Source organism: Kogia breviceps, chromosome 4, assembly GCF_026419965.1.
Source record: "Kogia breviceps isolate mKogBre1 chromosome 4, mKogBre1 haplotype 1, whole genome shotgun sequence".
Lineage (NCBI taxonomy): Eukaryota > Metazoa > Chordata > Mammalia > Artiodactyla > Physeteridae > Kogia > Kogia breviceps.
In genome coordinates, this window is record NC_081313.1 from 42,221,952 (window position 1) to 42,235,030 (window position 13,079).

General features: G+C 41.3%; 2 protein-coding genes across 5 annotated transcripts in view; one reads left to right on the forward strand and one right to left on the reverse strand.

Moving 5' to 3' along the window:
- Nucleotides 1–7,550, forward strand: part of MTREX (Mtr4 exosome RNA helicase) — a 136,344-nt gene extending 128,794 nt beyond the window's left edge. For all 3 annotated transcript variants that reach the window (XM_059061115.2, XM_067030974.1, XM_067030975.1), the window contains 2 exons: nucleotides 4,695–4,799; nucleotides 6,216–7,550. In XM_059061115.2, the coding sequence (XP_058917098.1) occupies nucleotides 4,695–4,799; nucleotides 6,216–6,268 (158 nt within the window). In that variant the 3' untranslated portion in view covers nucleotides 6,269–7,550. The remainder of the gene's footprint in view (nucleotides 1–4,694; nucleotides 4,800–6,215) is intronic.
- PLPP1 (phospholipid phosphatase 1) overlaps nucleotides 6,370–13,079 on the reverse strand; it is a 112,292-nt gene continuing 105,582 nt past the window's right edge. For both annotated transcript variants that reach the window (XM_059061139.2, XM_059061140.2), the window contains exons 5-6: nucleotides 7,330–7,506; nucleotides 6,370–6,783 (exon numbers count right to left, since the gene is read on the reverse strand). In XM_059061139.2, coding sequence (XP_058917122.1) covers nucleotides 6,652–6,783; nucleotides 7,330–7,506 — 309 coding nt within the window. In that variant the 3' untranslated portion in view covers nucleotides 6,370–6,651. The remainder of the gene's footprint in view (nucleotides 6,784–7,329; nucleotides 7,507–13,079) is intronic.

Consider the following 13,079-nt stretch of genomic DNA (forward strand, 5'->3'; position numbering starts at 1 on the left):
TGATACACTAATGACTGAAGTTTGTGAAATACCACCTTTAAAGATAACACTTAGGGTCTACAAGTGATTATCCTAATACAGAAGTATCACACATGGTCCATCCAGAACCTTATGTTTGAATCAGGACTGAAACAGACTCACCAGTGCTCCTACTAGCATTTGCATTAATGGCGTCAAAAGATTTTTAAGCAGTAGAGGAGCATCGTTCCTCCTGGAATGCAGTGGGTGGGGGATAGGCTCCTTACCTGCCGTTGTGTTGCTTGTGCCTGCACATGGATGCCCAATGGAAGAGGAAGTAGGAGCTGAAACACTCATCCAGGGGAAGAGAGAAAGGTGCTGTCCATTTTTCAAGTCATGGATTTACCAGTGGAGCTAGGAGATGCTCCCTTCTGACCCTACAGTGGCTTTGCTTTCAGTCCCATCCTTTCCCTCATTGCAACTTCAAGCGCTCGCGCTCTCTCGCGCTCTCTCTCTCTCTCTCTCTCTCTCTCTCTCTCTCTCTCTCTCTCTCTCTCTCTCTCTCTCTCTCAATCTCTCTCTCTCTCCCTCTCTCTCTCTCTCACTCTCTCTCTCTTTCATTGAGCTTTCTCCTTTCCTGCTCCTGTCTGTTCATAATTTTCTCAACCACGGTCACAGCAAAAACAAACTAGTATCTTCAACTTTTATAAACGTTTCAGCTTGTAAAGGTCCAAGATTCTTCTTCCATGAACTCTTAGCCTCAAAGTTTAAAGGGAAGCCATTGCTGTAAAGGGGGGCTAATATGGTGATCTCTGCCATTTCCGATGAGGGTATCAGATTTCTTTTTAATCCTTAATGTCATACTGTTAACCTGAACCTGAAAGGCATTAACCACCTCTAGAGTTTCTCATTTGTAAAATGCATGTGGCTAACGACAGTCTCCTCCTACTTGGAAACAACATCTTCTGTGAAATCACTATTTTCTTCTGTTAAAGGTTGCTAGTAAAAGAAGCAGCATTTGTTCCGTTAATTTTCAAAATCTTAATATAGTTTATTGGTGTCAGAATGAGTTGTCTCAGTAACAGGAAATAAACAGGTAGATATCACATAGCTGCTTCCTCATTCTCGTGGAGACCTGCTGTGGAGAGGACACAGCCACTGCTTACAGAGAACTTTCCTTCTGAAGCACGTTTCCTTTTTTCTAGTCATGGAGAATTAGGAAGCATCTGATATTCTTGTTTTTCCATCTGCCTTATGCACCACCAACCTGGATTAGTCTAATATTTCACTTTCTCTATTCCTATACTTTCACAGCAGAGTTCTGCTAGAAAATAATTGTATGGTTTGGTGTCATCAAAAGCCGTAGTCTGTAACCTCAGAATCACATTAAACCTTCCTAGTAATAATAGAAGGTAGCAGGAGGAGGAGGAGACTATTGAGCAACAGCTAGGTACACTTTGAACATCCTACCTCATTTAGTCTTTCCCACAGCTTGTTAGTACAGTCCCTCAAGTAGTAGATGCCATCCACTACTTAGTTTCCTTAGCTATAAAGTGGGAAGAGTAATAGTTCTTATCTCATATTGTGAGGTTAATGTCTGTCCACATCCAGAGACTATGTCCTCCATGCAGGACTTCTCTTTGGCTCTGAGGCTTCTCTTAGAGGCAATTCCAGATCCTCACTGCTCTCCTTAAGCATCTACCTCAACTTTGCCCCAGATTTCTAGGTGATCACTCCTGCTTCAGAGGAAAGGGAGATGCCACTAGGCCTGTCCTAACCTAGAAATTCATGGCATATCTCTTTCCCTTATTTTCCTCTTCAGAGGAAATTGCACTCAGTTCCAGGGCCACCTTCCACTGTTTTCTGCACCTTTGCAGTCTTGAGTCATGTCCTTTCTGCTGCCATTTTAGCATATGAGTATGTTTATATTTCTCATCCACGTCTTCTCCAGCTACCAACATAACATACAGTGTTTAAGAGCAAGAGCGTGTATATCCTGGTCTTAAATCCTACCCACTCACTAGATGAATGATCCTGGGAAAGTTACTTAACTATGCCTATTTACTTAGCTATAAAATGGTGGTAATAATAGCTCTTATCTTGTATTGTGAGGTTAATATGCATGTAGAGCCTTTAGTACAGTGCCTGGCACAAAGTAGTCAATAAGTGTTAGCTGCTGCCGTCATTTTTTAGTAAGTTATCTTGTCATCATCATCCTCAATCCCTCAATCCTTTCACAAGCCAGGCTTGGAAAGAGTAGTCAAGAATAGACCATCTTCAACTCCCTGCACCTCCCATTTCCTTCTTGAGCCATAGTAACCTAGTCCCCCATTTCACTGAAATTATCACAAGTCATTACTCTGATTGCTGAATTAAGAAAACAGACTCTTTGTGACTGGATCCTACTTGCCAATTTCCACTACTTCCTACTTCTTGAAAGCCATTGCTGCAGATTCTTTGGCATTACCTGGCAATGAAGATTTGTAACACAAGTGAGGAGCCTAGAGTATGACCTGGAAATCTTACTAAATATTTACAATTTTTTCTCGATTATTTTAAATGTATAAACTGAATTTAATTAAAACAGAAATTTATGAAAGTAATATTTATTATAGAAAATATAGATAAGTCATTTTTGTGAGGCACTATAATATGGTTAAATGCTTAGGCTGCAGAATCTTACTGTCTAGATTTAAATCCTGACTCCATCATATACTCCCAGCTCTGACCTTGGTCGTTATAATTTCTCTGAGCTTCTTCTTTTCCCTTTTTGTGAAATAGGGATAACAGTACTTGTCTCATGGAACTGTAAGGGTCAAACAAGAAAATTTACACAAAACATAGATTATAGACCTGCCATAAAGTAAGTACTCAGAAAATGTTGGACGTCACCCTTTTTTCTCGAAACATGCTCAGCCTTATTTCACCTTTCCTTGATGCCTAAGTCTTATTATAAACATCAATTACTTCACTCTCCTATAATAAGAAAGTCAGGGTTATTGTAAGATGTGTGTATATGTGGAGGTGAGATATCAGTCTTGACCCTACTTCTCCAAGAACTCCATTGACCTTTTAATGGGAGAAGAGGAAGGACAATAAAGTATGAACTTTGAATATTTTGGTTCAAGGACTGTATTATGACCTTACATTCCTTTAGAGCTTTGCCCGTTGCAGAATTTGTGTATCTCGTATCTCAAGTGAGACAAATCCAGTTAGGTAAAGTAAGGTAAAGTAAATTGCATTTATCATCATTTACCTTACAAATGAGAAGGGGAAATAAGAGTAGAATAAGGGCCTAGATCGTAGAGCTAAGTGTCCAGGTCACCATCCATCGTCTTTCCTCTAACTCCAGGTGTCTCAGCTCGCTCCTTTTATAACCAAGTCTAGATTAGGTGAACATCCCATAAGTAGGAGATGATAGCATCCTTTTGAGAGGTATCCCCATTGATCTTTCAAGTGTACATACATGCTGGTGGTCCTTTGTTGACCAATCTCATCCCATAAACCTCTCGCTGTGAACTAGCATCTTCGTGTTCTGTTTGCTCTGGCCCAGAGGTGGGTTCAGAAACCCTGCATGTTGTCCTTATCAGCCCAGGCCCTGTGCAACATTTTCTCAGAGAGAAAAGGTGCTGTACATGTACATGGGCACTTCCTGCTGAATCCTGATGACTCTTAGATACATGGCTTATATTTTTTGCCTTTGTCTAAGCTCGAATTCCATTCTCCTTTATGAGTTAAACCTCTCTACTGTTTTTCTCCCTTGGGCACACTGTACCATAATGTGGAAGGTAAAAAGGAGCCGTCAACACTGCACATCGAGTGTATTACAAGAGCTTGATACATGTTAATGAATTCTTCCAGTGTTGCAAGGAGTTAAATAAGGACCTGAAGTGTGAGTTAACAGCTTGCATATCAGAGAGAACTGATATTCCTAATGTATTTCAGACATTAAAAATGAAATCCAAGAGTTTTAATCTTAGGCAGGTAGCACTTAAGAGGAAAGGATCCCAAGGCCCCTCCTTGTGCAAGTCGGACAGAAGTGAAAGTGTTTACAACTTCACCTTTGATGCAAACACTTGTCTCAGACAGGGAGTCACATCCAGTGGGAAGAGACTGATCTCTTTTATGCTTCATTGAGGACACATTGTGTGAGGAAAGCACTGATGAAAGAGTCTATTTAAGGTCCAGAAGAATGATTGATTGCACCTCTAAAATGACAAATCTGATCCTGTTATTCCCCTGCTTAAAAATTCCTTGTTGCATTCTGTTCACAGGATAGTATCCAGAGGCCGTAGTAGGCCACACTCCGGGTCCTTGAATAGCTGCTTTTCTGCATTGTCTCAGTGGTCCTCCCTTGTCACTGCCTGACAGGAACCTCATTCATAAGAGACCCAAGTTATATGTCACCTTTGCTACCTTTCACCCATGTTGCTCTTTCCTGTGCTACCAGGGCATTTTGTTTACTTACCTCTCTAAGAGCAAGTGTCAACACATTATAATAAATCCATGACTCTCTCTACCATTAGTCAAGGATGGGAATTAAACTTTTTGTCTTTGTTAGCCTTCCTGGTGCCTAGCAGTCACCAGTCAAGTTTACTACTGGTTTACTGCAGGAGAAGTCCCTCAAAGTACTATTAGTTAATCATCCCATGTTCACCTTCCTTGCATCTTCACAAAAGTTCTGCTGTTCCTGATTATTTACACTTTACAAGTGATTTGTTTCCTTTTCTGTCCAGGCAGCATAATTCGTTGTATGAGGCGCCTGGAAGAACTACTTCGACAAATGTGTCAAGCAGCAAAAGCCATTGGAAACACTGAGCTGGAAAATAAATTTTCAGAAGGTCAGTATCCAGCCTGTAAGCTTTTTCTAATAATTTAGGCAAATCCTGTTGAGACTTGAGCTCTTGACCACAACCTAGGAGAACATTTTCAGATGCTCTTCACTGGATTGCCATGAAGGGCCATGTAGTAGTGTTCAAAGAAAATATCAGCGTGTGTGTGTGTGTGTGAAAAAGTTTGTAAATGAATATTATATAAAATCTCAAAATATTTATTGTGCACTTATTGTGTGCCAGACATTGTTTTAAGCACCAGGGAATACAGCAGTGAACAAAAAAGATACAAACCCCTGCCTTAATGGGGCTCACATTCTAGTGCAGGGAGGTGGACAGTAAACAAGTCAACAATTAAAATATATCAGGGAGCAATAAAAACAAAGGAAGAGACAGTAGGGAATTGGAGGATGGATATGATGGCCTAGGGTCCCCTACTCAGAAGGTGGCGTTTAGGTCCTTCATAGACACTTGATATACTTAAGCAACAACAAGAGGCCAGTGTGGATGGAGCACAGCTGAACAATGAGTAGAATAGTAGGGGTCAGCGGAAGAAAAGGAATGGTCATGTAGCTCCCAGCCCTCAGCTTTTTCCTTTGAAATGATTGGAGGTTTTGAACACAGGAGTGGTGTGCTCTGACTTGGGTTTCACAAGGCAGTTCTTGCTGTTGCATCACAGGAAATCTGTAGATTAGCAAGGTGGAAGCAGGAAGACCAGATCAGGAAGGAACCGCTAGACCAAGGTGGTAGTAATGGGGGGAGGCATACATGCTTGCAGATAATTTCATTCCATCTGAATGCTGGCCAAGAAAAAGGACTATGAATTAAAACATCAAAGAATAGCAGCCACATAGTTGCTCTGAGTTACTAGCTGCTCACAGTCAGACCTGGTAAGATTCTGCTCGCAACTTAGTATCCTAGGAAGAAGCTTATGAAAACTGGCTTATATTTTCAACACTGCTAAATAGCGGCAGACCTATTTAATCACTCCAGATTTAAGTCTAGTTTTGTAAACTTCTGTATGATAAAATTTGTTTGTCCTTAGTCCTTAGTCCAGAAAAAATTTCACATGGTAACTGGAATACAGTGCCTTCCGTTGCAGGCTGAAAAATTCATGCTTTTGGGTCAACTAACTTCTTGGACAGCTTAGTCCTTCTGGTCTTTCTGAATAATTTTAGACAGCCCTGCACACACGGGGTACTTTAGATTCAAGAGTCATGAGAACAAGAGTCTGGTTTCTAAGTTTCCCATCTCTCAAAGGTGGCTGTGAACTCCTAGGTGTCTTTCAGGCAAGCAAGGTTTTGTATTTTCCAGGCTTGCCATCTCACTTAATCAGGATTCTTGTGCTGTCTTCAAAACCCCAGGGGAGGGGAATTACATTCTTTGTGGTCTGGAAAATTTAAACCGTATTTTCTTTTCTCTTAGGAATCACCAAAATCAAGAGAGATATTGTGTTTGCTGCCAGCCTCTACTTATAAAGAGTCAGTAAAGGAATGTGGGATTTTAAATTGTTCACCACCTGTCTGATGTATTATATTTAAATCAAGCATCATTCTAAGAAAGTATATTACATACACAGTTGTACATAAGCATTACATTTTTTTAATAAAAAAATGTACAGGTGGGGCATTTGTTTTAGTGAAAGGCTTGAAATTTTTTGTAATGAACTTAAGAGCTATTAGATAACCATTGTGTTAAATGTAACTATATACACACAGGTAAAGTGGGCATCCAAGAGGTACAGTAGCAGCAGTCCCCTTAAAGGCTTGTATACTGGGAAGAAGGACGCATCCTCTTGCCTTCTGGTTGCAGTATTTTCCTTTAGAAAGCAGGCCAACTTCATCTGGGCACTCTGCCACCTTCAAGGTTGGTGACTGTTCCGATAGTGATTCTCTGTCGTTGGTGTTTCGTGCAGAGTTGTATGAGAGTCCTCCTCTTTTCTTTCTTTAAAAGGAGAATTTCTCTCCTTGAAGAAATCTGATACATATACAGCCTGTATAGAACAGGTAACATTTAGAATGGGACAAAGTATTTAATGATATTATTTTAAATAAGTTTAAAAACCATATACAAAGTTGCAATAAGCAGTGTGCAAAAAATAAACAAAAGGATATATACATTACAGGGTACAGGTTAAGGGTACGAATAAATTAGTGGCTAACAGGAATTTTTGTGAAGGACATTCTGAGAGTTGCCTCTATTATGTATTGGGCAGATGGCTTCATTCTGCTAGCCCTTAATGAAAGTGTCATTCCTCATGTAAATTAGTTTTTTTTTTTCAATTCACACTAAAAAGAAAACTGTTTATAGCCAGAGCTTTTTACAAAAAAAAAAAAAAAATTCAGTAAATTTTTAAATAACTTGTGCAAAGAGTAAGTAACTTAGGTATTATTTGCTATCTATCCTAAAATGACTTTTAATAACATTGGGGTCCTTACCCAGTAGCAATTTATTGAGCCACATTCTCTGCCTTAGCATAGTTTTCTCATTGGGACATTTTTTTCTAATTATTTATCCAAGTGTTTCTCCGTATACTTACAACTAATACTGCCACCAGAGCTCCTTGAATGAGTCCAGTCAACACATCACTCCAGTGGTGTTTGTAATCAGAAATTCGAGAAAGGCCCACATAAATGGACGTGGCAACAAGACCAAATTGCAGTGTAGGGCGTAAGAGTCTTGCCCAGTCTCCCTTCATCCTGGCTTGAAGATAAAACTAACAGAAAAGATAAAAATAAAGAAAAGAGCTTAACATACCAACTGGAGACTGTGTTTTGTATTAATTATCACCACATTGCTAAAGGGTTGATGTTTAAAATGATAGTCACTAAATATTAATATTCACTAAATAATCTATGATTTATTATATATGGAACAGAGCTTTAGGCAAGCATTCTTGTACTCATTAATACCTAAAAATTAATCCCAAAACAAAACCAAAAGGATAAAAATTTTTTTAAATAAGAACTACTGCCCTAGTAACATAATTTATTACTTAGACCACTCTTCAAATTATGAACAAGGTAAGCGTTTCTGACCTTCCAAGATTTCAGGGGGCAGCTCCTCACCTTCCAGTTTGAATTATAACTGTCATTAGTGTTGAGTCTTAGGATCAACTGCTAGCATTCTGAGCACAGGTTGCCCTTACCCTGGGCCAGGCTACTATATTTTCTACCCAGCCTGTCTAGGAACTAAGTTTGCTTAATTCACCCAAACAATTTACTTGAGAGCTCCTCTGGCCTCAAATTATTTAACAGAGCAACTGAGACTAAATAAATAATCTGTATTTATAAGAAAATACAATAATCTGCCTAAGTAAATAATACAGTTTGTAGTTTAGTCCTGATCCAGTAAAGGAGTCTATTCTTTCAATAGCACCTGTACCCTTTAAGTTCTGTGACTTTTCTAATCAGACCTGAGAATCTTGCCTTTGCCATGTCAACCTGCCTCTGACTTTGGGGTGTATCCCTAAAGACTGTAATGTAGAATGAATTTGGAATAGTTTCCTATGAACTCCTTTCAGCCAATATGGTCTCATTTAAAAAAAATTTCTTTTTCCTAACTTCTATCCAGTAAGAATATACTTCTTAATATTCATTTTTTAAAACTCTGCTCAGTAATCTATGGCTCATATACTTAAATTGTTTTCTGAGGACTATATTTAATTATGTGGCTGTACCCAATGACGCTGCCTTTTTAAAATAGATACACAAATCCATTTCCAGTTCTTTGGGCACTGCTGTGTGTGTGTTCAGTTCTCAGCACCTGGCAAAAGCCCCAGAGGTTGTCTAATTTTTATCAAGTACTTTATAGTATAAACATCTAACCCTAAAAGAGCAGAGCATACCAGTTGTTTAACTGAGTTGGACTCCTTAGCAGGCTGAAGTGCTACTGGCTTTCTGTACAGCTCCTCTCCCCTTTTTTTGTTTGTTGTTGTTGAAGCTATAAAAACGCAAGGAGTAAGAGGCTTGTCTCAAGATTCTGGAGTTGGGAAGATAATTGGTTCTGGTTGGGGCAAAGTTGACATGTGCCAGCTGAAGCCCAATTAGGTTCCACAGCCATGCCAGATAAGATTCACCTCATTAGTTATATTTTAATTGGAAAACTTTTTGTTCATTTTAAGGAGGACAGTTCCTTGACTAGGGCTGAAGCCAAGTTTCATATATAAAGTCTAACTGACCCTCTTCTGGTTATTCTTAAGCTACCTTTTCAGATAAGGGTTAAAGGCATGTGTTATTTAGACTATAAAAACATATACCTAAGAATTACAAATACTTACATGAATGCAGACATCTTAGGGAGAACTGCACCCATCCCTGCTAGCGACATAGCAATAAAAAAAAAACCAAAAAGCAAAAAAGCACTCTAAAATGGACGTAAAGCTAGTCCTAACCTAAAGGAAACTCAGAGACAGGACTTTCAAGGCTCTTCCTCACTTAAGATTCTAAAATCCCTCTAACAATATTTTCCTTTGCAAGAACCCTGACTTTGACCCTAGGTAGGTTAGCCTACACACATCTGTTAAATAAGTATTAATTTGCCCCAATCTCTTCTTCAACATCCCTGTGAAAATAACATTCACTTATGGATCAGTAATCAAATAAGTTGCAATATACTTGAGGTGAACCCTTTACCCTCTAAGTACTTACTAGTTTCTTCTTACACGTCTACCCAAGTACAGATGGTCCCCTCGGTGTGGATCCAGAGGTCACTCCCCGCTGTGGGAGCTCTGGGATTCCCCAGTTGTGATCATACACCTAACCTTGTGCTCCACTCTGTGTTCTGTCCCTTCTGCTGACTAATGGCCGTATGGCCTGAGTGCAGGCTCTGGTCACAGAACAGTTCTCAGCTCTGGGTGAGGTTGGTTAATTGAGTGTGCTTCCTATATGCCTGTTCTGTGTTTCCCTGGGTCCAGGGTACTCAATGTAGCTCTACAAAAGCTGGGTACCACCTCTAGCCCTGCTCTTCCCGGGGAAGACACTTCCATTTCAGTAGACCCCAAAGCGGTTAACATTGAGTTTCTTGAACCTTGGGTCAGCTGAGTTCCACAGTTGACAGACATGCCCTGAACAACTCCAGACCTCGACAACTCCCCTCCCATGTTGCCAGCCCAAAGTCTGTCCTACATGAGCAGGTCCAACAAAGCACACCATGCTCTCTTTCTGGTGGCTCCACTTCCTCATCCTTTCTCAGGTTCTGCGGTGCAAATCTTTTAAGCTCCCACTCTCTGGAGGCGCTAGACACTTGGCTTCCTCCTACCACTCACTTAACTGCTTTCCAGAATCTTTACCTCTTGCTTATTGTCTCGTTTTCCATTCTTTGACTTTGTGGATTTATAACTTTTTAAATTCTACTCCTTGTCCTTTGAGAGGGGAGAAGAAAGTATATATGTTTCATTAAAAAGAAGTCTCCATTCCTCCATCTTTCCCTAACTGTCTCAGAGGAACTGACTATCTGATGCTTCTCAGCACTATTAGAACTAGATACAGGGACAGCTCATGCTTTAATGCCAGAGCTGATAATAAAAAGGCTCTGTAGGTCCCTGCCTTTGCAACCTCCGCTGTTCCCCTTCTTCCCACATATGCATATGTTAATCACGTGTGCACTAAACCCATCAGAGGTAAGGCATTCAGTGGCTTATCTCTTAAGATTTAGAACTTACAGAACTCCATATCCAATGTTCTATATGGTACCAGACTGGTTCAGTGACAGTATCTACAACTTTCAATTCTCCCAGGCTTCCCTGGTGGCACAGTGGTTAAGAATCCGCCTGCCAATGCAGGGGACACAAGGTTCAAGCCCTGGTCCGGGAAGATCCCACATACGGCAGAGCAACTAAGCCCATGCGCCCAAACTACTAAGCCTGTGCTCTAGGGCCCACGAGCCACAACTACTGAGCCCACGCACCCTAGAGCCCGTGAGCCGCAACTACTGAAGCCCACACACCGCAACGAAGAGTAGCCCCCGCTCTCTGCAACTAGGGAAAGCCCACGTGCAGCAACAAAGACCCAACGCTGCCAAAAATTAATTTTTTTAAAAAAACTTTCAATTTCCCCTCTGGGGGAAACTGCTGATCCACAGACAAAATTGAAGGGGACCACATAGCCCTGCCTTATTTTCTGGGAGGGCACTGAGTATGACTTATGACAGGCTTGACCTAGAAATCTTCTGGGCTGTAATGTGCCCTCTGGGATTTACACTGGGAGTAAGAAGGAGTTCTCTATTTTCAAAAGTTGTAGAAATGGCACCTAATGGATACATGATAGGCTACTTGCAGACTAAAGTTAAGAGGAAGCAAAACCTATGGTTAGATAAGAACGAGCCATTTAATAGAAAAGAATGAAGCAGCCACGGTGTGGAGTGGCAGCCACACTGTAAAAAAACCAGGTGGTCAATGAGACACATGGAAAAAGTTCTGTTCCTGGTGGTGTGTTTGTTCTAATCCATGTATGTCTTTACTGTAAACCATCCTCTCCTCTCGGAGATCTACATAAGTCAGCTGCTTACAACCAAAAGATAAAGAAGACGCAGACCTACTAGAGAATGGACTTGAGGACACGGGGAGGGGGAAGGGTAAGCTGGGACGAAGTGAGAGAGTGGCATGGACATATATACACTACCAAATGTAAAGCAGATAGCTAATGGGAAGCTGCCGCATAGCACAGGGAGATCAGCTCGGTGCTGTGACCACCTAGAGGGGTGGGATAGGGAGGGTGGGAGGGAGGGAGACGCAAGAGGGAAGAGATATGGGAACATGTATAACTGATTCACTTTGTTATAAAGCAGAAACTAACACACCATTGTAAAGCAATTATACTCCAATAAAGATGTTTTAAAAAAAAAAAGCCAGTTAACAGCCTCCTCTCTGTTTAACCAAAATCCTGTTTTATTTTTAAATTTGAATTTCTGTGACTCAAGTGGTAGAGTTTGGGGGCTTCCCTGGTGGCGCAGTGGTTGAGAGTCTGCCTGCCGATGCAGGGGACGCGGGTTCGTGCCCCGGTCCGGGAAGATCCCACATGCTGCGGAGCGGCTGGGCCCGTGAGCCATGGCCGCTGAGCCTGCGCATCCAGAGCCTGTGCTCCGCAACTGGAGAGGCCGCAGCGGTGAGAGGCCCGCGTACCGCAAAAAAAAAAAAAAAGTTTTACTTTTTAAAAAGCTACGTTTCAAATGAAAAGGAAAACAGGCTGTTTGTACACCTGGGTTCAAACAAGGAGAAAAACTTAGAAAAATAAAATCCCACATCAGAACAAACATACTAAATGTCCACTGAAGGCACCATTACAAGAGAACTGTGGCACTAGGCATGGGATTTACTTCTATGACTTTTTTTCTGCAAGGGTGTGAGCCCCTAAGCTGAATGACTCATCTATCATTCTCTCAGGCCCATTCTAACATTCTTCTCTGAACATGCTTCACTTTGGCCTAGCTGACTTGCCCAGTGGGTATTGCATTGGGGGGAAGAGGGTACTGCTTGATGAGAGATTCTAGCCTCTGGATCCCTCCCAATCCTAACATCCAACTTTTCTGGTGAAGGAAGAAGCTCCAAAATAGAAAGTTCACAACTAGAAATAAAAGACAAGGTGGAAACAGCAGAACAAAAGCAATAACCTGCAGCACTTCACTGAGGAGCTTCCCAGAAGCAAAAGCTTCACACTATGATAGTACAGGACTCATGAAGCCCCAGTGCAGGACAGCAAAGGAACAAAGAATGAAAACAAACGCAGCTGGCGCGTTACAGGGCAATCCACAGAACTCCAGTCAGCAGGGGAAGACTTGTAGACATAAAGAGGCAGGTAGAAAAGGGCCTAATCCAGGGATTTATACTGAGCTGGATTTGCAGTGGTAACAAGTTTTTAAGAGGGGAAGCAAAGGGAATTAACACAAGGGTGAGCCAAGGAGAGAGAATGGATGGGGGAGAATCCCCAGTTAGGTGTCCAGTCTTCGCTCGCGTATAAAGGATTACACCTCCTCCTATGCCTACCTCCCCCACAAATCTGAACACTGTCCTGAGATATTTAAGAGAACAGTCATGTTTATAAAAGGAACACATGAGCCTACCTGGTGGCATCCCTGCTCTAAGATACAGGAAAACGCAACAGGCCTTGGATTTCCAGGAGACACAAGTTGGGAAATGAAAACAAGTTACCAGGAAAGACAAAGATACAGCATATACTTCACTAACCTTTACACTCCTCCCTCGCCCCATTTTCATCTAATAAAAAGAGGAGGATAGACAAATACCACAGGAGGATGTGATACGGAGAGGGAGTTAACCTCAAGGCCCCGAAA